The 24,314-nt window shown below is 50.3% G+C and overlaps 1 protein-coding gene and 1 long non-coding RNA gene across 11 annotated transcripts in view; both read left to right on the top strand.

Moving 5' to 3' along the window:
- The first annotated feature begins 572 nt into the window (after nt 1-572).
- On the top strand, nt 573-7,633 carry 1700034G24Rik (RIKEN cDNA 1700034G24 gene). 2 transcript variants are annotated; one of them, NR_045397.1, is made up of 5 exons: nt 573-695; nt 4,159-4,265; nt 4,473-4,637; nt 6,393-6,536; nt 7,123-7,633. It is a non-coding gene; the product is annotated as an RIKEN cDNA 1700034G24 gene (long non-coding RNA). The 2 variants fall into 2 exon arrangements; NR_045396.1 differs by having other exon boundaries at nt 6,362-6,536.
- Nucleotides 7,634-12,033: 4,400 nt separating this feature from the next.
- Sez6l (seizure related 6 homolog like) overlaps nt 12,034-24,314 on the top strand; it is a 159,385-nt gene continuing 147,104 nt past the window's right edge. For 6 of the 9 annotated variants that reach the window (XM_030254721.1, XM_006535157.4, XM_006535155.4 and 3 more), the window contains exon 1: nt 12,034-13,797. In XM_030254721.1, the coding sequence (XP_030110581.1) occupies nt 13,701-13,797 (97 nt within the window). In that variant the 5' untranslated portion in view covers nt 12,034-13,700. The remainder of the gene's footprint in view (nt 13,798-24,314) is intronic. The other 3 variants (NM_001253917.1, NM_019982.3, NM_001253916.1) reach the window with 1 other exon arrangement.

Here is a 24,314-nt window from a genome sequence, read left to right as displayed (position 1 = left end):
AAAGACAGAGAGTAAGCTACAGCCATGTGTGCCCAAGAGCTCCTCTGCTTCAGCTAGCATCCCAATAAAAAGCACCAGCTCACCATCAGAGCTAACCCCAGGATCTACAGGGTCGATATGTCTCCCAGGACATTCCCTCCAGGAGGGAAGGACATAGCTGGTACCATCTCCCCACCCCCACCCCCACCCCCACCCACGCCGGCTGCCTGTGTAGCTGCTACATAAACTACCCACAACCTTAGGTAAAAGCCAGGGCAGCCATGGGCATCCTGCCCTGTGGTCACTCAGCCCTCAGGAGCTGCATGGCCCTGTCTTAGTCTCCAGTGTAGGAGATGCAATCTGTCCAGCTTGCTTCCTGTTCCTGGAGAGCCAGCCTGCTTTTGCAAGAAACTGACAAAAGGGCTTGAAGCCTTCACGCCTTCATGTCACACAGCCCAACATGAGTGTGATGAACGAACAAAAATGCAGGGTTACAGGTGAGTGATAGAGGGCAAGGTGAGGTCACAGAGGTGAAAGTGACCACTCCCTGGGAAGGTGCAGGCCACAAGGAGGGCTTCAGGTGCTGTGTGCACAGACACATGGAAGGCAGCTGTGTAGGTGAACACTGCAGCTCACACCTGCCCTGTGTCCTCCGTGGGTGACATCCAGCTGTCCACACCTTAAGCCCTGATGTCTGAGGGTTCTCTAGATGTCTGGTAAGTTAGTTCATGACGCCCAGCAGTTAGGGATTAGGAACTGAGAGGAGCCGGTACTACACATGCAGATGCCCAGATCTCTCATCTACTGGGGATGATCTTGAGGCTACTGTATTTCAGGGCTCTACTTGTGTAGCTCAGGAGTGTGGGGCCCCAGCCACTATAAGAGGAATGCTCTATGGCTGCTCCCTCTTCTCAGGCTCACTTCTCCATTTCACCCCTGCATCCCAGTCCTTGCTTAAAGGTCGCCTGCCCAGGACCCCAAGAGAAGTTGACTGTGGAATGAATTTGTGACTGAATGTTAACACACAGAGCCAGGGAGCTGCAACACTGTACACCAAGATCATAAGGCCCTGTGGGAGTGGTGACACCCCACAGGCAGACAGAGCTCCAAGGGGCACGAGTACCCAGGGACATGAGTACCAGTATGTGTTTTGAAAATGTCAGTGACAGAAACACCAGGGCAGTCCATGGTGGGATACTTGTGATCTGCACAGTGAGCACGTAGTTCACCATTTGGTATTTGGAAGGGGGGGAGAAGGGAGGGAAGGGAAGGAGAGAGGGGAGGAAGGGAGGAAGGGAGGAAGGGGAGGAGGGAATGATGGAGGGAGAGGAGGGAGGGAAGAAGGGAGGGAGGAAGCAAGAGTAGGGAGGGATAGAAGGGAGGGAGAAAGAGAAGAAGGGAGTAGAGGGAAGGAAAAAGGGGAGAAGGGAGGATGGAAGGGAGGGGAAGGAGGGAGGAAGAGGAAGGGAGGAAGGGAAGGAGGGAGAGGGAGAGATGAGTTACAGCAACTTGAAGCCTAGCCTGGAGGTGTTGAGCATCGTGATTATCTTCTGTGACCTCCACGGTCAGAGCTCTGTCAGGCTCAGCTCCAGGCCACTCGGTCCCTCTGCGGAATCCAAAACATCTGCCTCCTTTCATCTCCAACATAGACCAATGATGTCACCTTGGCCAGAGACACCCAGCTCCCACCGTGTGCCTCCTCTGACTTGGACACCCACCCAGGTCCCACTGAGACACCCCTGTGTCAGGCACTTGTTCCTCACCATGCCTGGAGTTTCCCATAGACAAGTTTCCCATATCTGCTGGCTAACTCCTGCTCCCAGTTCCCATCACAGCACCTAGCACGTGGTGCTCACTAAACATCTGCCAGGGGCTCAAGGGCACAGAGAGGCCCTCTTGGTCAGCTCTGACATCAGACCCGAGGCTTCTCTGGGAAGACCCAGAGTTCTGGAACTTTCATCCACACTCTACGGCTCCCACCCTCAAAACATCCCAACCAAATAACAAAAAAAAAAAAAAAAAAAAGCATCCGAAATCTGATAAAAAGCCTTCAGCAAGTCATCCTGGCAGAGCAGCAGCTTCTGTCCCAGTGAGCACAGTCACAGGCAGCTTAATTATCCTAATTAGAAGCCACATTAAAGCACGATTATAACATAAAATTTGAATTAGCCATATAACACGCCCAAATTTTTCGGTATGCTTATTGATTCTGTTCCTCTGTTAATCAGAAGGCCACAGTAAAGTTAGATACGTCTAGTTCAATTAGAACAAGCTCTAGCCAATGGAACTCATTAGCAGCTGTCCCCTGTCAGGGACAGCGAGGTGGGAAGGTATATTGTCACAGGCAACAGGGCCGGTCGTTCCTTCCTGGACCCTGCGTGGGCCAGGCTGTGCCAGCCTCCCTCTGGATAACTGTTTTGAAATGCTTTGAAACTGTCAAAGAAGTGCGTAAGGAGAGGTGGTTGGTTCAAAGGGAAACAGGATGCTCCACTGGTGATTGGCAGTACACGGCGGCATGGTGGTGTCACTGTGAATCCCAAGAGCCTCATGGCCATGGCCTCACTGTGGCTCACTAGCTCTGTGGCTGAAGAGTTTTATTTGGGGCTGGAGAGATGGATCAAGCCTAGCCTAGTTGGCAAGTTCCAGACTTGTGAGAGACCTTGTTTCAAAATAAGAGTGAACAGTGGCCGGCACTGGTGGCACATGCCTTTAATCCCAGCACTTGGAAGGCAAAGGCAAGCAGATTTCTGAGTTCAAGGCCAGCCTGGTCTACAGAGTGAGTTCCAGGACAGCCAGGGCTACACAGAGAAACCCCGTCTCGGAAAACAAAAAAACAAAAAACAACAACAACAAAAAAAGAATGAACAGTGCCCAGGCACAACACCTTCAGCTCTCCTTAGCCTCCATAGGTACCCACACACATGAACATATTCCTGAGCACACACAGACAGACAGGCAGACAGGCAGACAGACAGACAGACAGGCAGACACACAAATGATAATAATGATAACACTAATAATAATAGACACCCACACACGAACGTTTTCATGCCCCCCCACATACGGTAATAATAATAATAACACACTAATCATAATAGTAGTAGTAGTAATAACATGCACTAATAATAATAGGTACACACACATGAACATATTCCTGCACACACATATAATAATAACACACTAATAATAACAATAGTAACAACACACTAATAATTAGTGAGCCCACACACATGAACATATTCCTGCATACACATACTACTACCACTAATACACACTAATAATAATAGGTACCCACACTCATGAACATATTCCTGCACACACAGTAACAACAACAACAACAAGAACAACAATAATAATAATAGTTTTGATTTTGTGTAGCAGAACCTCGTCTCCCACAGCTGTGGCAGAGGCCCAGCAGAAACCTTTCCTTCAGCAAAGGGTTCACATGGAACGTATGTAAGCCCAATGCCTGAAAGGAATTAGGATATTTACATACTCATAATACATTACTTTGAACCCAAGACTAAATCTGACACTTGCTCCTTTTTCATGTATGCCTTTCCTCACGCAGACGACCACGATCGCTCTAGCAAATATTCTCGCTGCGGTGCGTTCTAGCATTTCGACTGTGACCCATTGAGGTCAGATGTGGAATTTTTCCACTTGGTCCTGACTGTTGGTATTCAACAGAGTTTTGGATCTTGGAGCACTTCAGAGTCTGGCTTTGGAGATGGAGGGTACTCAACCTGTAATGTGTGCCTCCCACTCTCTCCTGCTTGAGAAGTGCTGTGATCTTCATCGCTGTCACCGACCCTACATCTTTAACGTCATCTGGAAAAACAGACCCCTTCTGTGGTGGCTGCTATGGTTCCGAAGAACTCCACAGCGCCATGGGAACACCAGGACTTGGGATCCCGGAAGCCTCTGCCCTGGGCCACACACATTGGCTTGTAGCTTAGGTTCTCTGATCGCTGCCCACATTTGCAAAACAGCCATGACCTTCAGGTTCTGAGTGTGCGGGAAGATTGGAATTGCACTTGGGATGGGGTTAGGCTTATCATCAAATATCCTGCCCTGTGCCTTGAGAGATGGTGACAGCATGCCTCAAGCTGCTGGTCATCTCAGTGGGCAGTGGCTTGCAGCATTTCCACCACACCGCAGTCCTGACCTTTTTTTCAGGGGACGGTTCCTATCCAGCCTGTGCCCCTGTGCTCTGGTGAATTTCCCATCCTCCCTTGTGGCGAAAATGAAGTCATGTGACAAGCAAAGCACCCCACTGGAACGCTGTGAGTGTGTAGCTTGTTTGTCAATGTGATTGGATCTGGAGAAAACCAATGTGATTGGATCTGGCCTTGGCGGGGCGGAGCCTGAGGGGAAGGGCTTCTGTGAGGATGTTTCCTAGGATTAACTGAGGAGGAACCTCCCCCAGGACCTACCACCAGGGGAAACTCACTTTGTGCTTGCTCTTCCCTTTTGGCTGTCTCCACCATCAGAACCTAGCTTCTTCAGCCTCTGATGTGGACTGAAGACCAACAACCGTCCAGAAAACTTCCAGCCTGCTGACACCAGGCTAGGGCTACTGAGACCTCCAGGCCCTGGGTACTGCATCCCAGAGAGCCCAACATGCAGGCAGTTGTTGGGCAACAGGGCTGTACCATGTAAGTCAATCTGATAAGCCCTTTACGTGTACAGCCATTCTGTCAGTCTGTCCCTCGGCTCCTAGTATGAAAGGAAATGAAAAATGGCCAGGATGTCACACAGCCACAGTGTGCAGGTGACCTAGGTCCTTGGGTCGCCAAAGGGATACAACTTTGGGGAGCACCAAAACTTTAAAGGCTCCAGTGAGTGGTCACCAAAGCCCTTCTGCATAAAACCACTAAGTCCTGAAGCCCTTCAGCTACTGCAGCCTTACCACACAGCAACTGGTCTTCATGGTCAAGTCCACAGGTTTGGTTCCTGTCTTGTTCTGAGTGTACTGCTTCTAAACCAGACCTACCAGGACTTCTGGGTTTAGGGATTGGACATGGGACTCACCCTTCCTTATGCAGCCCAAGACTGGTCCCTCACAGTTGAGAGGTCACAAGTGGCCAAAAAGAAGAAACACGGAAAGCAGAAGAAACCCACAGCATAGCTATGTGGCTCTCTCGTGGAGTAGAGTGCCCACTCAAGTAGACACAGCCAGTGCCACCAGCATCTACTGCTTCCCCTGACCCCCAACCTACACCTGCTTGTACTTTGTGTTCATGTCTTAGCTTTGTATTAAGAACCACTCCTTGGTGATGTGGGGAGATGGATCAGCAAGTAAGAATATGAACCAAGTTCAATTCCAGCAACCTACATCAGATGACTCACAACCACCGTAACTCTAGCTCTGGGGGATTCAGTGCCCTCTATTGACCTCTGACTGCACTGTATTCTTGTGCAAACACCCTCATACTAATGAAGGCATGTGCATACACATACACACACATGTGCATACACATACATGTGCACACACATACACACGCCATTTAAAAAAGAAAAACACAAAACTCCACTCACTGGATTCAAGCTCTGGATTTGTCCACCAATGACTTCATGTCTTAGTCAGGGTTTCTGGTGCTGCAATATGAAACACCATGACCAAAAAGCAAGTTGGGGAGGAAAGGGTTTATTCAGCTTACAGTTCCCCATTAGAGACAAAGTCAGGACAGGAACCAAAGGCAGGAGCTGAGGCATAGGTCATGGAGGAGTGCTGCTTACTGGCTTGCTCCCCCTGCCTTTCTCAGCTTGTTTTCCTATAGAATCCAGGACCACCAGCCCAGGGATGGCTCCACCCACAATGGGCTGAGCCCTCCTACATCAATCACTAATTAAGAAAATGCCTTACAGCTGGATCTCATGGAGGCATTTTCTCAACCGAAGCTCCGCCTCTCTGATGACTCTAGCTTGTGTCAAGTGGACACAAACCAGCCAGTACAGGAGTCTTCCTCCTCTGTCCATAAAGTGGGCAGATGGCTCAACTAGGTTGTTGGCAAGTACAGTCATAGACTGAGCTCTCGGTGGCTATTAAGTATGCCATGTCTGTAAAAATGGGGACCTTGGTACACTGTAGTTGGAACCCATAGACTCTGGGTAAACTTAGTTCCAAATGAGGCCCTGGGCATTCATCTGTGGCTCTAGCTTGGGGAGAGAGCCTCTAACCCAGTGTCTCAGAGGCCAGAATGCATATTAAGTTCCCAGAGCATGAGAAGGTGACCTTGGCTGGGAGCCAGGCACAGGAAAAGGACTGTCCGGGATTTGTTTCCATCCTGACATTTATTCTGGAAGGATAAGGTACACCCAGATGCCCTCAATCATCTCCCAGAAATTCTCTTTGCTTTTATTTTGTTTTCTAATTCAGTTCAACCAATGTTTGTTGGTTCTCTACATAGTCCATATCCTGAGTTCTACACCCCCATATTCAACCAGCTATGGCTGCAGTCAGCAGCACACCTCAATCACAAACTGGCATCTCCCGCCAGCGCCTGACAAACAGGAGATCAGTGCTGGTTCCCCGAGGCTCGCAGCACCTAGAGGTGAGTCAAAGGATGGGCAGGTGCTGTGACATTTGAACAATGTGGTGTCCCAGGAGGATCCTGAACCCCATCTCCAACTGTGTTAGACTGTGCTGGACACTGAACAAGGCTCCAATCCTGCCCCACTGGAGAACCTTGGGGTTCAGGCTCCCACAAGTACTAAAGTATGTTTGAAGGGGCTGTGGATGTCAGAGAAAAGGAAGCTACTAACTGACAGGATGGGCAAGGAAGAGGAGAGCAGATATGGGGGAGGGGAGGGGATGTGTGAGGAAGGAAGCACCCAGAGAGGGCAGCCGGAAGAGAGGGGCTCCAGGGAGACAGGTCTGTGGGCAAAGCAGGGAGCCAGAGACACTGACAGCCATGCTAAGGTCTGCAGCCCTGATAGTGTAGGATACTGGGGAGCCATGAAAGCTGTAGGTTAGAGGAGGCTAGGGGCAGCGTTTATCCTACCCATGAGACGTCAGGGCATGGCTGCTATTGAACTGCGGGCTTGGGGCACACAGAGGAGGGAGAGCCTTTGTTTGACAATCAAAAGCTCCCTTTCCTGTCCTGAGCAATTTTGTATCCATTTCCTCCCATCCTGCAGAAACCTGAAGTTTTCCAGACCGCCCCGCTGTCATGGCAACAGCAGGAGAAACAAACAAAGCTCACATCAAGCGACTGAACACAAAGCCATACCATTATTTTAATAATCGGCAATGGCCACGCGGGGCTGAGAGCAGCAGGCTTTCAGGGCACTGCCGCCAACGTGTCTCTCTCTTGAGATGTCTTGAAGTGCTCACCGACACGTGTGGGCCTTGGCACTCAGATCATGCCTCCAGCTTGGAGTCCCCTCTTGTGTAGACCCTTACTGCCTACAGTGGTCACCAACTCGTGGGCTTGGGAAGCCAGGTGGCCAGATGGTTAGAGGCTCCAGCCTCAGGCCAAGCAGCCCTGGGTGCAAATCCAAACCCTGCACCTTCCAAGCTGGTGATGGAAGAAATGGCAGTACTGGTACAATTACATCTCCCTGCTGAACCTCTGTTTACATGGTGAAGATCTACTTGGGGAGTCATTCAAATGTTAACCAGGCTTTATTGAAAACCTGCTGGAGCTTGGTGTTGCAAAAGGTCCTTTTGTTTGCTGAGCCCAGGTCCTCACAACATCAATAACACACATGTAAGCTCCTAAGTAAACACAGAAGGTGTGGGGACAGTTTCCTAAGCTAAGAAAGATTTCAGAAACCAAGAGAGCTCTCTGGAGTGGAACTAAAGGGAAAGTTCCGGCAGGTCTCAGGTCAGAAACTTCAGAAAGAGGCACAGACAGATCTGAACAAAGAGAAGCGAGGTAGCACAGTCCTCCTCTCCAGCACTCAGAAATAGGGAGGAAAACTCTGGGTTCAAAGCCAGCCAGGGATAGAGAGTGAGACCCTATCTTAAGTGGTGAGAATGCATCACATGAAGAGGGTTCTGTGGGCTGGGTAGGAGTTCGGCTTAGTATACAATAGTATGACTTCTTCAGGTGGTTGTGAGGACTCGGTGGACGTCAGATGTTGAACTGCCCACAAATGTCAGCTTTCTCTCTCACCAGGGTGGGTCCAGTAGAATCTGGCAGCCCCTGAGTATGAATCTAACAGTATAGAATCATTGGCCTTCAGAACTGGGAGGTGATTTCAAATGGATGCAATCCAAATCAGAGAGGGTGAGGTACATCTAGATTGAGCTCAGGAGTCAGACTTTCAGGGTTTGCAATCCCTTAGGCTCTTGAACGTTAGACTATGCCAAGGTCAAAACCCTCTGAGACAGTGTTGGAAAATGGACCCACACAGACTTAGTAAGCTCGGACATGTGGCTTTTCCTTGTAGGCCTTAGAAGTTCTACAGATGTTCCTGCCCTCTGCCCCTCCTCTCCTGTCCCCCTGGGTACTGAGGCCGGGCTTTGGCTGGGAACAAGGCTGGAATATTGATTATCAGGAGGCTGACCCAGCCTGGCCCCTTCCATATCCCACACTGAAGAGAGTGCTAAGATTTGAGAAGGAGGCAGAGAGCTCTGCTATGTTCCTGGAATTGAACAGAGCAGGCTGTCGGTGTTAATTCTGCAGGAAGCCAGTCACCCAGAAAACGGATCTGACTGGCCGCGCGTCTGCAAGGCTTGGGAGCGTTAACTTCTCTGTGCCCTCGGCCTTAGCCAGACCTGTGCCTGGGTCTAGATGCTGACAAATTCACTCGGTGAACCCCACCTGAGCGGCTTTCAGACCATTTGTGTGCCTCGCTGCCCAGTGCTCTTCAGAAACTCCGGAAGGGACAGCATTCACACCTGCCGAGAGCCTGCTAAGTCAGGCTGCATGCTCAGCTTCCTGGAGTAACCTGCCTACCCCTGACAGTGACACTCTGGTCATTGATGATGTCTGAAGATGGAGAAACTGAGGTTCACAGACTGCATCCCAGGATGGAGTTCTGGCTCAAATCTAAGAGTGTCTTGCTCCAAATGAACCCACAGAGCCCAAACGCACAGTCACGCGCAGGTCCTCAGCTGCAGAGGCTTAGGATAAGCACACTCGTGCAGACAAAGGCTGTTTTTAGGGGTATGAAAAATGAGTGTGTTTATGGTTTGCAACGTCAGACTACATAAATACAGAGTCATTAATTTTTTTCTGCCTTCTGAAGCTGGGCACATAACCCTTCATGAGGAGAATCTCCCCTCTGGGTTTGTAGATCTGGGTGGTTACGTGGATGTTTTTTTGTCTGCCATCTTTGAGCTTTCTCCGTGCTCTGGCTGGGCGGCCCCTTCCTGTCCTCCTTGGCCTCAGGAGAATGCAGATCAGTCAGCAGGCTGGCTTTGTGTTATGTCAACTCTCAGTCGGAAAGGAAAGGCCCTGTCTTCTAGCACAGGCATTTTTTTAAGAGACAGCACACCTCCAAAGGAGCCAAAGGGGGAGGATAGTTCCCTGCAGGTGACATGGGTGTCCTGGTGGGACAGGCCAGCTCACTTCACACTTCACTGTGTCCTTGCCGGCTTCCAGTAAGAGTATAGTGTGGGCCCAGGCTTCCCACTAGGGGCTGCAGAAGCTGTGCTCTGTGATGAAGACCAGATAAGAAGATTCTGGAAGTTTCATCTTCACTTTAAAGATACAGGGGTGTGGGGTGTCCATCTCCTGGGATACCTTTTACCTTCTACCAGCATTTTTAAGTTGAACCCTTCTTGCTAGTGATGTCTTCTTTTATATTGGTTCCTCTCTCTTCCAAGACAGCAGATATTTTCTTTTCCAGTGTCCTGTGATAAAGTCTTTAGGTACTCAGATGCTCCTGACAGAAGCACACGATGCTTGGTCTGAACATAACACCTCGTTGGCCTTGTTGAAGGACACACAGTCATTAGTAGGAACTTATTCAAATGGCAAACTAACGTTCCAAAGCCCAGACTTCTGGACACTCTGTGAAACTGATTCCCTGGCACAGAGTGTTGGTCAACTGGAAAAGACAACCTTTGGGTTGGCAGACATCACTAGATGACCCAAGAATGCAAGAGATGATATCCACTGTGTTCATGGCCCCTCGCACTGAGTTTGACATCCAAGAACCATCCATTGAGCACAAAGAAAATGGGATGTTGGGTAGATAGATAGATAGATAGATAGATAGATAGATAGATAGATAGACAGATGGACAGAAGGAGAAATGGATAAATAAGGGGACAGAAGGAATAAATGATGGGGCAGTGGGAAGGGAGGGAGGAGAGGCTTGTGGGTAGATTATAATGGTTGAACTGGACAGCAAGTGACGTACCTTCATACTGTGAAGAGAGATGGAAGGTGATAAATTGTGAATGGATGGTTAGAAGAGAGGGATGGAGAGATAGACAGCTGGAGACATTGATGAGTGGGAGGAACAGATGGGGGCATGGATGTACAGCTGAGTGTGTGAATTGGTGGGATGAATGGCTAGTGAGTGGGCAGATGGAGGATGGATGGATTTGTGGATGGGTGTGCCAATGGGTGGATGTGTGCATGGGTTGGATAGAGTGAGTGAGTGAGTGGATGGTTATGACCAGATGGATGGGTTGGTGGATGAAGAGTGGATATATATATATCCATACATATATATATATATGGATGGGTGGATGGATGGGTAGATAGATAGATGGGTGGGTAGATGGATGGATGGGTGGATGGATGCATGGATGGATGAATGATGGGTGGGTGGATGGATGGATGGATGGGTAGATGGGTGGGTGGGTGGATGGATTGGTGGGTAGGTAGATGGATGGATGGATAGATAGATGGGTGGATGGATAGATGGATGGATGGGTGGGTGGATACATGGGTGGATGGATGGATGGATGGATGGATGGATGGATGGATGGAAGAATTGATGGATGGGTGGATGGGCAGATGAAGGGTAGGTGGGTGGATGGATGGATGGATGGATGGTGAATAGATAGAGTGAGAGATCAACTCCAGAGAGGCTGGTGGCTCACAGAAAGACTCTCACAAAGTCAAAGAAGTAGTCAGAAGCTCCAGCTTCCTGTCTGCTCGCTGTTGTGACCACAAGCACCTGGGGTGGACCGTGCATTAGGGTAGGTCCTGGGCACTGTTGGTAACAACTGCTCAGACTGAGGCCAATCCCCAGACTAAGATTTGACTTGACCTACCCCTGAGGTCCTCTCCCTTATCCTGTAAGCATGCACAGTGTATCCTGTCACTCCTCAAGGACACTGTTGCTCATTTTCAGTCACTCCACATGCCAGGCATTAATTTTATTCCTACCCCTCTGGAAGAGTAAACTAGAACCCAGAGAATACAAGCCACTTATTCTTGGCCTTCTGCAAAGACAGAGGTGAGGCTAGGTTCCAGCCTTTGCCCTCAGTGGCTGATTTTTAACTGCACAAAGGTGGTCACTCCCACAGCAGCATGTAAAGAGAACAGACCTACAGGCTCACCCCAACTTCAGGAACAGAACCTGGGCTTCTCTGACCCCAAGCCAAGACCAAGCATAATCTGGCAGTAGACAGAGCACAACCCTGGGCAGAACCAGACTATACATGGTATTGAACATGTTGCCTTGCCTCCCCACACCTCAGTTTGCTCTTCTTTAAAATGGGTCTGGTAATGGGGAAGATCTTCCCCCAACCATGTACTTTTGTTCCAGCTCTGACCCCAGCTGGCTCTTTCTGGTGACTCATCTGCCCGATGCTCTCAACACCTACCCTTACTAATCGATGACTGCAGTGATGGACTTCCAGCAGTGTGCTGGAAGTGGGGAGGCCACCAACAGCCAGGAGGAGCCACCAAGTCTCACCCCAGAGGTAGCCATCTTGGTTGAGGGGAAGAATCATGTTTGGGTGATTTGATTTTCAACTCAGGCCTGGTCTTGAATTCATCCATCTTATCACTTCCTGGCTGAGTGGCTTTGGTGAGGTTGACCCTCTGAGGGCATCCAGGGGAGATATCGATCACTTCTACCACTGCCGATCATTATGACTTTAAAACAGAGACCACACCAGAGTCCGGTGAGCCATGGGTGTTTACAAGCCTTTCTATCCTCATCTCCAAGGAGGAAGCCGGCACTTGTGTCTCTCCTCCATGTTTCTGTATTCCTGCTTTATGCTTCTATTCCTCAGGGGTTACTGGATGGCCTGCTGCTAGCCCTCTAGAGGAGGACCCAGGTCTTCTGCATGTCCTTCTCAAATCCCCACTTCCTGAGACCTGATATGAACTGGGGGTCTCTCCATCACCTGATAATCTGAGCTTCAAGCAAAGAGCATCCCAAGAGTAAATGAGTGACAGGGGCATTTGGAACCAGGACCAGAATAGTCCTCCTTCGCTCCTCCCACCTCCAATGCTCCCCTCCCCTACGTTGTTTTCAGAGATTCCCAGTCTCTCCACTCTGCTAAAGACATCCCCCCCCCCACCCCCAATTGCTACAACCTTCTTTCCATCTGCTCCCTGCTTGAGCGGAGTGGCAAGGTGGAGTGGGGGAGGGGAGGGCTTCTAACTTGGGGTGAGGGGCCTGGGAAGCCAGCTGGGGCTGTGAGACTCAGCAGAACAAGGAGAGCTGTCTCCCTTGGTGTGAGGTATCTTCCAGTTGGCCCTTGGCCAATGCCTGGCTATAAGTGGCTTCTTGTCTTCCTCACCCACTGCGCCCCGTCTCCTCTGTTTGTGGAAGAAAGACACGCTGCTAGAGAATCTCAACTGGACAGAGGCCGCCAGAGGATGGGCCTGGAACCAAAGCTTCCACTGGCGGGGGAGGGAAACGGGGCTTCGGCTCTGGAAGCCTGGCGGATCTGCAGAGCGCTGTTGAGAGTGCTAATGTAGCTGAAATCATAACATGGACCCAGGAGTCTGTGGCTGGGCGTTTCCAGGGTGAAGAACCACTTGGTATCAGACAGAGGATCCTGTGGTCCTGTGCATTGGTCCAACAATGTCCCTGGATGCAGTCGGTGTGGCTTCCTAGGTCACTGGGACTCTCTGTGGAAGCACCAATGCATTTGGCGGATAGGGGAGGGAAAGGTGGATGCGGGTGGGGACCTCAGGGGCCAGAGAGGGCTGTATAGTGGGGATACAGGTCAGGCTGTTCGCCGACTGGGTTCGCAAGGACACATCGGGCGCTCTTCCGCCTCGTCTGACCGTCCCAGCATCCGCAAAAAGAGTAGGGACCCTGAGCCCACCCGGGACCGGGCGATATCACTAACTTCTCAGGGCCTAAGGGCCAGGCTGCCCCCGGAACGGCCCTCGGCCGCCTCCTCGCGCTCACTTCCCTCGCTCGCTCGCTGGTTCGCTCTCTCTCTCTCTCCTGCTCCCTCTCTCGCTCGGGCACCAGCCCCCGCCCTCCGCTCGCTCGCCGCCCGCGGCTCCTCCTCACTCGTCCGTCGCCCGCGCCCGGTGCAGCTCGGCCAGAGCCACGGCGAGCTGCGCGTCCGCCAGGAGCCGCTGCCCTGATCCTACTGCCCAGATCCCTCTGCCTGGATCCCATTGCCTGAACCCCGCTGCACCAATCCCTCTGTCTGTCTGGACCTCGGTCTGGGATCCGGCTGCTTGGAGCCTTCTGTCCATCTCTCTCTCTCTCCCTGGATAGCACTGCCTGATTCCGGCTGCTCGAATCCTTCTGCCCGGACTCCACCGCACGGATCCCTCTGCCTGGACCGACCACACGGATCTCTCTGCGCCGACCCCAGCTCCGTAGCTACGATGCCCGTGGCACGGCCACAAGCCGCGGGACCCGACAGGATCTCTCTGTTCCTTGTCGCCTTCCTTCTGGGGAGCCCCGCGGCAGCTCAGGCGGAAGGTAAGCACCCCGAGGGCCCCGGCCCAAAGAGGGTAAAGTTGTTGCGGCTGACCCGAGCAGTCGGGGGTCTCGACTGGTCTGGGAACACACGCGCCACCCGCGGGACCGCCCGGATACCGGGCTGGGCACCTCGTCCCTGCCGGAGCGCGGAGGCGGGGACGCATCTGAAGGACTCTCGCCTTAGGCTGCGGGTCCTTCGTCGGTCTCTGGGCTCCCGTTTGCAGTCTGGAGACGCTTCCGGGAGAAGCTCTTGGGAGTGGGGTCCTCTCCAAACCTTCAGATTCTGGAAGCTCTCTGCAACTGCACCCGGGGCTGGCTGCCAGGTTATTCTGCCAGGCTCTGTGGAAGAGGATAGGTATAGGAAGCGGACAGCTGACTGCCTGTCTCCAGAACCAGACTCCCTCCCATCCCACCATCCCACGCTGTCTCGGACTATCCGGAGGGGCTGTCTCCTGGATAGGTCCCAGCCAGGTGTCAGGAAATTGGACTTGGGTGTGGCTTCTTCGGATGGAGGAGAGCTCAAGGCTCCCAGAACTTGGTGAGAAGAGAGATATTAGAACCCCAGGGGCTTGGCCCCCTTTATCCCTCTACAGCTTCATCGATATTAGGAGTGAAGAGAGGGTGCTGGTGAAACCCACGTGCTTGCTGCTTAGGAAGGGAAGGGGGTCTGAGTTTATGGAGATTGTCGAGATTGTCGGTTCCTTCACCTGCCTGGAGTCACACCTTTGCTCCACCCTGCTAGGGTCCCAGGAAGTTACAGTGAGATGCTGAGGTGAAGAGAAGAGGGAGGCAAATAACTCACCCAAAGCTGATCCCACCCCCAGCCACCAGAGCTAAAGACACCAGGAGAGCCCACGGTGTCAGCTATTGGGGTTGGATCACTTAACCTCTCATTCTCTTGGCAAGGTGTGACTCTTGTTTCCTCCCGTGGTAACTTACAAAACAAAGCTTGGAGCCTGCCTGAGCTGACCACAGCATGGAGCGCTTACCCCACTCCCCAGCACCCCCGTCCATCTGGAGTTCTGTATAATTGAGGTTTTCTTGATGATCTGGAGTTCTGAGGACAGAGAAGCATTGCCGCTTCGCCGCGGGGAATTCTGGGCCCCTGAGTTCAGCACCAGAGGCCCCGGACAGCTCTCAGCTCCAGGCCCTAGCTCTGGGTCCCATCACTTCGTTGTGGCCTGGAGTACCCTCAGCATACATCAGACATTATATCCCCAATCTCTTGGACCCAGAAATGGGAGCGATGGGCATGATTTGCCTCCTCTATTTAACAAAACATGTCATTGAGAACACCCCCTCCCCTTGTGAGACAGTGGTATTTCCAATTTACACCAGGTCTGGGCAGTTTCCCTAGGAAAGATGGGAAAAGAGATTTGGTTTAAATCAATGGTCTCTACCCAGCGTGCCTTTTCTTAATTAGCTGTCTCTTTCCAACAATAACGTGGTGGCCTTGAACTGAATCCAGATTGCCCTGCCCCAGCTCTTAAATCTGTGTGTGTGTGTGTGTGTGTGTGTGTGTGTGTGTGCCTGCCACTCCACAAGCAGAACTCAAAGATGCCCAGAGGCTCACCATCTTTTCTAAAGTGGCCCTACCTCTGAGTTTGACATTCTCTAAGGCACCACCCTTGGCATGGGGTGGGGTCTTAATGGCATATAGGAAAATGTCACCCAAGATCAGGATCCTGTATCCTGATTCCTCAGTGTGTGCCAGAGTGTAGGAGGGAAGGCAGGATGTGTGCATTTGTGATGTCAATTTTTAGACATTTTATATTTTGCAACTGCTCCACACCACGCGGCTAGTGAGCATATATTTTTAATTAACTTCAGGTCACTGCCAAATTAAAGTCCACGATACACTTCATCCAAAGGCTCGTTACTAACCATGGGGTTCTGACTGAGTCATAAGAAGGGAGCCAGGGTGGCCCATGGGCACTGCCAGTTCTCATGGTCCATTTGGAAACAATTGATCTTCCGCAATAAATTCTATTTTTAACCGGCAGCTCTTATCCACAAACCAGAGAGGAGAGGCATCAGAGGAGCCCAGTGTTGCAGACTTGTCTTCCTGCATGCAGTGTGAGGGGTGGGAACTTGTTGCAGGCTGTGCATTCTCTGGGCCGTTTTGATGGGAATAAAGTGTAGCTTGTCTTTTTTAAGAGGACCCCTATTGCCTAAGACATGCATGGGAGAGCAATGCACGCACACGCCGAGACTGCAAAGCCTGCCGTTCCTTTTCTTTTCCCCTTGGATTAACAAAGCAAATCCAGTATCTCTCAGTAAGACTCTAATTTGTTGCCTCCCCTAGCCTCTGACATGTGGTGAGATGTATCGTTGTTACGTCGGCCTTAAGTGTGCTTTTCTATGTGCCGTTCTGTTTCAAAGAGTTTTGGCTGCCCCCACCAGGGACTACCCGAGACAAACTTAAAAGATTCTTCTTTTATTCACACAGTTCTGCTGGTCATTAGGAAACCATATCGACTTCCTTTCTTTCTTCTTTCAAGGCATAAAAAAGGATGTTTCCCGAACAATTTGGTTTGTGACTTTTGGTTAGGAGTCCGTTCCTGCAAGCCATTCAAAGGAGCGCAATACACAAGGCTCTCCTGTGTGCCAGTTGATGGCTGCGTGGCAGGCCCATACTGCATGCCTCCACGAGGGGCGCTCAAAGCTGCAGCTGGGCAGGAAGGAGGCAGACACGTGTATGTCCTGTTGAAAGCTAGGATGGTTCTCAGCCTGGTGGTCTGTGCACCTGGCTTCACTCCCTGCCACTGGAGGTATCTGGTCCTTATGTCACAGGGAGAGATTACTGTCAGCTTTTGGCACACAGTGAAAAGGGGGGACACAGAGATGAGAAGTTTGCAGAGAATGCTTACTCGCAAGGTGTCATTACAACTCAGACCCTCATCTAGCCCTTTTCTGCCAGTGTTTGGACTCCCTTATAGTGGCAATTGCAAAACGAGGGCGGAGGCAAGGCTGCTCTGGTGAGTGGTCGGATTGAATATGAGAAGGAAATTAGCAAGGTTCAGGAAAACGGTTTGGAAATCAGAGTTGCCTCAACCCAAAAGCTCAGTCCATTCATTGATTAGGTGCACTTAACCTTCAGAGAGACCTTCTTGTCTGGTACTCCATTCTGCCATCTGTAGGACGTAAATAGAATGGAGGGCTGATGGGACCAACCTAGAAGTGTGGTTATAGGATTCTGTAACTCGTGTAAAGAGAAACCGGCATATGTTCGCACACATGCAGTGGTTTCCTGTTCCCCTAAGAACAAACTTCCTCTGTGAACAGGTACCAAGAAAGTAGCCTCCCAAAATTGGGCAAAGCAGATGCCCACATAAATACTGAACTAATTTAGGCCAAAGTCGGGGAAGAGGGGCAGCAGGCAGCCCTACTTACCTGCCCACCACCATGTAGAGAGGGAAATCTCCATATCACAGGGGGTTGGCAGCTTTCCTTCCCAGACCCCCCACGCTGCATGGCTTTGAACCCACCAGCAGGAATCAGAGTTCACAGTTAATGGCAACTAAAGATGACAGATTGGAAAGATGACATGAGAGAGCCTCCCTGTGCGCCGAGTTCTGGTATGACTGGCTCTGTTCAAGCCACTGTGACAAATGAATGAATGAATGAATGAATGAATGAATGAATGAATAAAACTCTCATGGCTGGTAGTGCAAGTTCATAAAGTCAGCAGAGTTTTCTCTGGTAGGAACTGTCTTCCTAGTTTGCAAATGTCCACTCTCTTATGTGACTGCAAAAGATAGTGGGGTCTCCTCCCTCACTTTCCAAGGGCTGCTATCTCATTTTGGGGCTCGGCCCCCTCAGGCCTTGCCGTAACTCAGTTGCCTCTGATTGGTAATTTGGGTTTTTGATGTACGGCTCGTGAGGGATATGAGCAATGCTGGGGACCCAATGTTCCTCTGCTAGGCACCACTTCTGGCACCCCAGCAAGAGATCCACAGGGTCTCGGCCGTCATCTGTGTGCTTTAATGGAGGGATGGACCATGATGGAATATGACAGGTGGCTGTGCATGACTTTTACCAGGCCTGATGGGTGAAGTCTTGCTGAGCAGGGCTGGCCCAGGAGGAATGCAGTAGGTGCCAGGAAGAGAATTCTACATGAGGCAGGGAAACCCTAAAGCAGGCTTTGCTCTTGGAATTAAAAAGAGGGGAACAGGAGCCAGCAGAAGGAAGAGGAAGAGAGGCTCACCTGGTGGACCTCATCTCAAAGATATAGATTGTGATGGTGTGAATCTGCTTGGCCCAGGGTGTGGCAGTATTAGGAGGTGTGGCCTTGCTATAGTGGGAGTGGCCTCGTTGGAGTGGGTGTGGCCTTGTTGGAGTAGGTGTGGTCTTGTTGGAGGAGGTGTGGCTCTGCTGGAGTAGGTGTGTCACTGTAGGCGTGGGCTTTAAGATCCTCCTCCCAGCTGACTGGAAGTCAGTCTTCTGCTAGCAACCTTCAGATAAAGATGTAGAACTCTCAGCTTCTCCTGAGCCATGCCTGCCTGGATGCTGCCATACTCCCACCTTGATGATAATGGACTAAACCTCTGAGCCTGTAAGCCAGCCCCAGTTAAATGTTGTCCTTCTAAGAGTTGCCTGGGTCATGGTGCCTGCTCACAGCAGTAAAACCCTAACCAAGACTAGATAGTTGTCCTTCCTGTGCCCTGGATCTCAGGAGTTGCCTAGATGAACAGGAGTGAAGAATCAGCTGACTGAATCATTCACTGTCCTTCATTATAGATGGAGAGTAGCCTTTTCATGAAGGACTGCCCAGTCCCCATGCAGCTTCTCACTGGTTTGTACATGGAAGCATCTCCAAGAGGGCCATGACAGTGACACAGAGCAAACATTCTGGCTTTGTGGCGGGCTTGAAGCACAGGCACGGGGCTCCTCTGCAGACCCTTTGTGGACTCAGTTAGCTGTAACAGACTGTGTCCACAATGAAAACGCCAATTATGGAGTGTTGGTTTTGTTCCAAATCTTGTGCTGAGTGGTTTGTGAAGATCGTGTAGAGACAGCGCAGAAGACCATGTTATTCCTGCTGTGCAGATGAGGGAAACTGAGGCTCAGAGTGAACAGGCAAAGGGTATAACAAATGGGTCGCAGGATGTATTGATCCCACGTCTCCTGTACTCTGCTCTCCTAACAGGAAGGGTAGGTGTCACATTTAGGAATCTCATCTTGGGAGGCAAGAAATAAGTACATCAGTGAATTCTGCTGGGATGTCCATTTCGTTAAAACCAGTGCCTTGGCTGATTGTGGTGACAGACCCACCATCCCAGCACTTGGGAAGCTGAGCTGAGGATTGCTGTTTCCAGACGTGTGTGTGTGTGTGTGTGTGTGTGTGTGTGTGTGTGTGTCAGAGAGAGAGAGAGAGAGAGAGAGAGAGATCTTGTGTGTGTGCTATCTTGTGTGTGTGTGTGTGTTATCTTGAGTGTGTGTTATTTTGTGTGTGCTATCTTGTGTGTGTGTTCACACAGAAACTGACTGAGATTACTCATTAGTTGAAGAGAAACCAGAATACTGGACCCGAGTCCAGCCACTTCCTAGCCACAAGCCAGAGTCTTTCCATCTGCTGGTGAATTACAGCAAACACTACCAGATTCACGAGGCTGCCCTCACGGGACTGGGAAAAGGCAAATCAGGAGCTTGGCACTTGCCAAGCAGTCGAGCCTCAGGAAGATGGGGATACTCTGGAAGCTAAAGACTCTAAACACTTCAACTTCCTTCCCCTCTCATGAAGGGAAGTGGATATGAGACAGTTTGAAGGTACTGTGTGCCTTCTCTACACTCTCCCACCTCATTCCTGACTGATTCTGTCAGATGACATCCCTACCTGGCTTTTACAGAAGGGAGAACTGAGTCTCAGAAATGCCCCGGGGCACTTACTCAGGATCTGTGATGGCTGGTTTTATGTCTACTTGAAACAAGTTAGAGTTACTTGGAAAGAGGAAACATCACTTGAGAAAATGCCTCCATCAGATTGGCATGCGGTCAAGCCTGTGGTACGTTTTCTTGATTGGTGATTGACATGGGAGCATTGTCACCCTTAGGCTGGTGGTCCTGGGTATATACGAAAGCGTGCTGACTGAGAAAGCTCTAAGGAGTAAGCCAATGTGCAGCACCCCTCCATGGCCTCTGCATTGTCTCCTGCCTCCAGGTTCCCACCTTGCTTGAGGAAATCCTGTCCTGACTTCCTTCAGTGATAAACTGTGATGTGGAAGTGTAAGCCAAACAAACCCTTTCCTCCCCAAGTTGTTTTTGGTCATGATATTTTATCACAGTAATAGAAACCCTAAACAGGGTCTCATGGGCAATGTATGACAGAGGCAGGATTCAAACCCAGGCTCTTTGGATCCCAAAGCCCAGCCTTGTTCGAGATGGTGAGGCAGCCTGAAGAACAAGCCCCTTTGTCAGGACTCCACGCTGGGACGAGTCTTCTCATTCAGATGAGATGTCAGGTGTCCTGAGTCAGATTGCCCTGCAACAAAGTGGTCACCTCAACTTTACTCAGACCTACAAAATGGCTCCTATGTGAAGCCTATGTCTCCACAGCCCTGACCATCACCCACAGCAACCTCCTGATGGCTCAACTGAGGTTATAGATAAAATTTGCAGTAAGTCAAACTGGAGCTGTTTGCTGCAGCTCTCTGAGCCTTGGAGATTCTTGGTGGTCAACTTCATGTGGATGTGTCCAGCATGTTGCAAGCAATTCAGCCTAGGAAAATAGTTTCTATTGCTGCTACAATGTTTCCCCTGGCTAACTCCTATTCAACAGTCAGCACCGGGTTCCTGTAGTTTCCTTTCCTATGAAGCTACCTGTTGCTTCTCTTCTCCAGTTCCAGCCTCATCATCCCTCTTCATCCTTCTTCATCCGGCTTCATCCCTCAGGGATGGGTAATTCACACACCATCCATTCACATGCCTCCCTTTCCTAGCTGGTGTCCTCTTCCAGAGCTTCGGCTGGATGTTGTGCATCTGAACACCCACCCCTCAGCTGGGTCTGCCGCGGTGAAAGTGCACAGACCATTTGTCAGAGATGTTAAATTACTTTCATCTTTGTGGTAAGATGGGGTTGAACCTCCCAGGTCTGTTTGGTCTCAGGCAGCCTCATCTTAAAAGACAGCAATACCACGGCCCTCCCTCCTCCCTCGTAGGATGGCTGCAAAGAAAATCAATGAGGTAATGAATGTGAAATGGCTGAAGACATCTACAACGAAAAGATGAACAGAGGGAGATCAAACATGAAGGAGGAGAAAAGTACACCCTGTAACAAGAGAAGACCCTAATTTGAGCAATGCTGTACAATGATGGGTGCTCTGGCGGGCCTCTGGAAGCCATCCTCCTTTCCAGAGAAAGTGCTAGATACAGTTGTCCTTGTAGTCAAGGCCACTGACAAATAGAAACTCTGTGGATGCCCTACAGGTGGCCTTGGGATCTGTCGTCTTTTGGGTCTCAGGCAGCTCCAACATCAACATATTGCCCGCTGAATGCTGGGAGAACACAGCAACGTTAATAAACGCCAGACTTCAGAGTCAGCAGCCTGGCGTTTTTTGAATGTGCTGCTAGATCCATTCTTACAGGAGTAACTTTGGATCCTGAGCTGGCGTGGACCTTGCCTAGGGTGGCAGTCTCTGTTTTGTCCCATCCCAGGGATGATGTGCTAGGTGGATGGGGTTTGACCAGCCTTCCCAGGGTCTACCATGCTGGACAGCATGGACCAGTCTCTGTCGTCCCAGAAAGCCATGGACTGTTCTGGACCATCACTAACTCAACCAAGGATCCTCAATCTTTTCCTAGTTCCCAACTCAAGTTTTAAAGGTGAATGTGGCTAATCCTGTACTGCTCTTTGTGGCAGGCAATTGGTTGGCTTGCTTAACCCAGCAGGGTCACACAGAGCAATGGCCACTAGAGGCATCACTCATGAGCTCTGCCGCCTTGGTTTCACCCTTCTTGGGCTAAGATGTGGCCCTTGTCAGCACATACATGTTCAACAAGCTTGGGGAGGGGGCCACACGAACAACCGTAGCCAAAAAGCTAGGGGTCCCACAGTCATGATGACTGATGTGTCTTCTTCTCTCTGGATGATCCTCAAGGGCAAAGGCTGATTCTTATCATTTCTGTCAGTGGGTGCAGAAACTGGATAGATGGTGGATGATGGATGGAAGGATAATGGATGGATGGATGATGGATGGATGGGTGGATGGGTAGTGGATGGGTGGGTGGATGGATAATGGATGATGGATGGATAGATGGATAGGCAGATGGGTGGATGAGTGGGTGGGTGGATGATGGATGGATGATGAATGATGGATGATGGATGGATAAATGGATAGGTGGATGGGTGGTGAATGGATAGATGGGTGGATGGATGGATGGGTGGATTAGTGGATGGGTGGATGGATGGATAGGTGGGTGGGTGGGTGGATGATGATGGGTGAATGATGGATGATGGATGGATAAATGGATAGGTGCATGCTTAGATGGGTGGATGAGTGGGTGGATGGATGGATGGATGGATGGATTAATGGATGAGTGGATGGATACCCCTCTGGACTATGCAGAGACTGAGGGAAGCATGTAGAATCTCTTTTAATGGCTGAAAATGGAGGCTGGAGGACAGTGAGTGACCTCCTCCTGCTCACAGCAGCAGCAGAGGTAGATCCAGCACCCAGGTCAGAGGTCAGTCAGTGCTTGCTTCACACTCATGCCCCACCCACACTCCCACACAAGGAGAGTTCTGGGGATGTGGTCAGTGGACCTGAGCCTTCCTGAAGGCTCCTGAGGGATTCATTTATAAAGCATAGCTAGTCAGCAGCCATGCTCCCAGGCCAACATATGCCCCTAGACACAGCGCATACCCCTCCCCATCCCTCGCTCCTGCCTCCAAGTAGGTCCTGGGCTAGGTCTCTCTGTCTCCTCTCTTTTACTGAGCTTGATTTTCAGAGTGGATTAAGTTCAAATGAGTTCATCTTCTGTATGTCCAATGACACCATCATTTGCATCAAATGCAAATTCTCATCTCAAGTCCCGGATGTGGAGAATGTATATTTTTTTCTGCAAATGGTTTTGTCTTGTGTCCAAATACTTTAGGTCTTGGCTGAAGACTGAGAGCCGTCCATCAATCTATCCATCCATCCATCATTCCATCCAATATCCATCCATCCATCCACCCATCATCCAGTCTCTATATGGTCCAGAGGGAATACACAGGGTCACCTCCCTGCATAACCCCAGGAGGAGCCTTCACACTGCACAACACACAGACGGATCGCTGTACAGCTCCTGCAGCTGTATGTGGCAGCCCCGGTTGTAGAAGTGCACACACCCTACATTAATCTTCAAAAGGAGGGCACAGGATGCCCCTCTCATTCCCTGAAGATTTCTGAACAACCCTCCACTTTCTGCACCCCTTTTAAAGCAGGTTTAGCAAGTTGTAAAGCTAATTTGGGGCCAACTGCCTTGGAAATTAATGCAAAATATGTGGAATCAAGCCTCATTTTCCAGGGCTTCGGGAGGGGAAATTTGCCTAATTTATGGCATAAATAAAAATAATGTGCCAAGGCTAATTTGCATACTTTTACTTCAATTGGGGTTAAAAACAAAGTTTTTTTTAATTTATCTTCACTATTTCTTTTGTTCTTGTACTTTTATCTTGTTTTTAAGGAGTGCCTGTGATCTCTCTTATTAATCCAAATGTCAAAGCCATGAGCACATAAGCAGGTCGCTATTATTCTCTAAGCGTAGGCCTCCTCAACTATGATGTGAACATTAGAATGGTTTACAAGGTATGGTTGCAAGGAGGACTTACAAGCTGAAGAACTCAGAGCACAAGTGTGTACTCACATACGACAGGACCCTGTGACAGATGTGAATGGCAGGTGTCTCAGCAGCAGTAGCCACACCTGTGACAGGTGTGCAGGACAGGTGTATTACCATCATCAGTGGTAATCATACATGTGATAGGTGTAGAAGACAGATATATCATCATTGTCAGTGGTAACTACACCTGTGTCAGATGTGCAGGACAGGTATATCACCACCATCAGCAGTAGCCACACCTTTTTAGATCCTGTGGCTTTCTGCCCAGCTGGGGTTACCAGAACGCACAGGTCATGCCTTGTTTTGAAGTGGGTTGACTGGGTGCCAGGCATCCAAACTCGCAAGCACTTCACTCCCTGAGCTGCCGTTCTGTAGAAGTGGTTCTTATACACAGAGAGAGAGAGAGAGAGACAGAGACAGAGACAGAGAGACAGAGAGACAGAGACAGTGACAAAGACAGAAATAGACAGAGACAGAGAGGACAGAGACAGCGAGAGACTGACAGAGACAGAGACAAACAGAGACAGACACACAGAGACAGAGATAGAGACAGAAACATTGACAGAGAGACAGAGAGAGAGAATTGGTGTCCTCCTCACAAACTCAGGGCATCAGCAGGTCTCCCTTGAGTGTTACCCACCTTTGTAGAAAGAGCATGTATGAGGGAGGTAACTGTGACCTTCCTGCCCACCTCA

Source organism: Mus musculus, chromosome 5, assembly GCF_000001635.26.
Source record: "Mus musculus strain C57BL/6J chromosome 5, GRCm38.p6 C57BL/6J".
In the NCBI taxonomy this organism is placed as follows: domain Eukaryota; kingdom Metazoa; phylum Chordata; class Mammalia; order Rodentia; family Muridae; genus Mus; species Mus musculus.
This window is presented reverse-complemented; position numbering and strand designations above follow the sequence as displayed.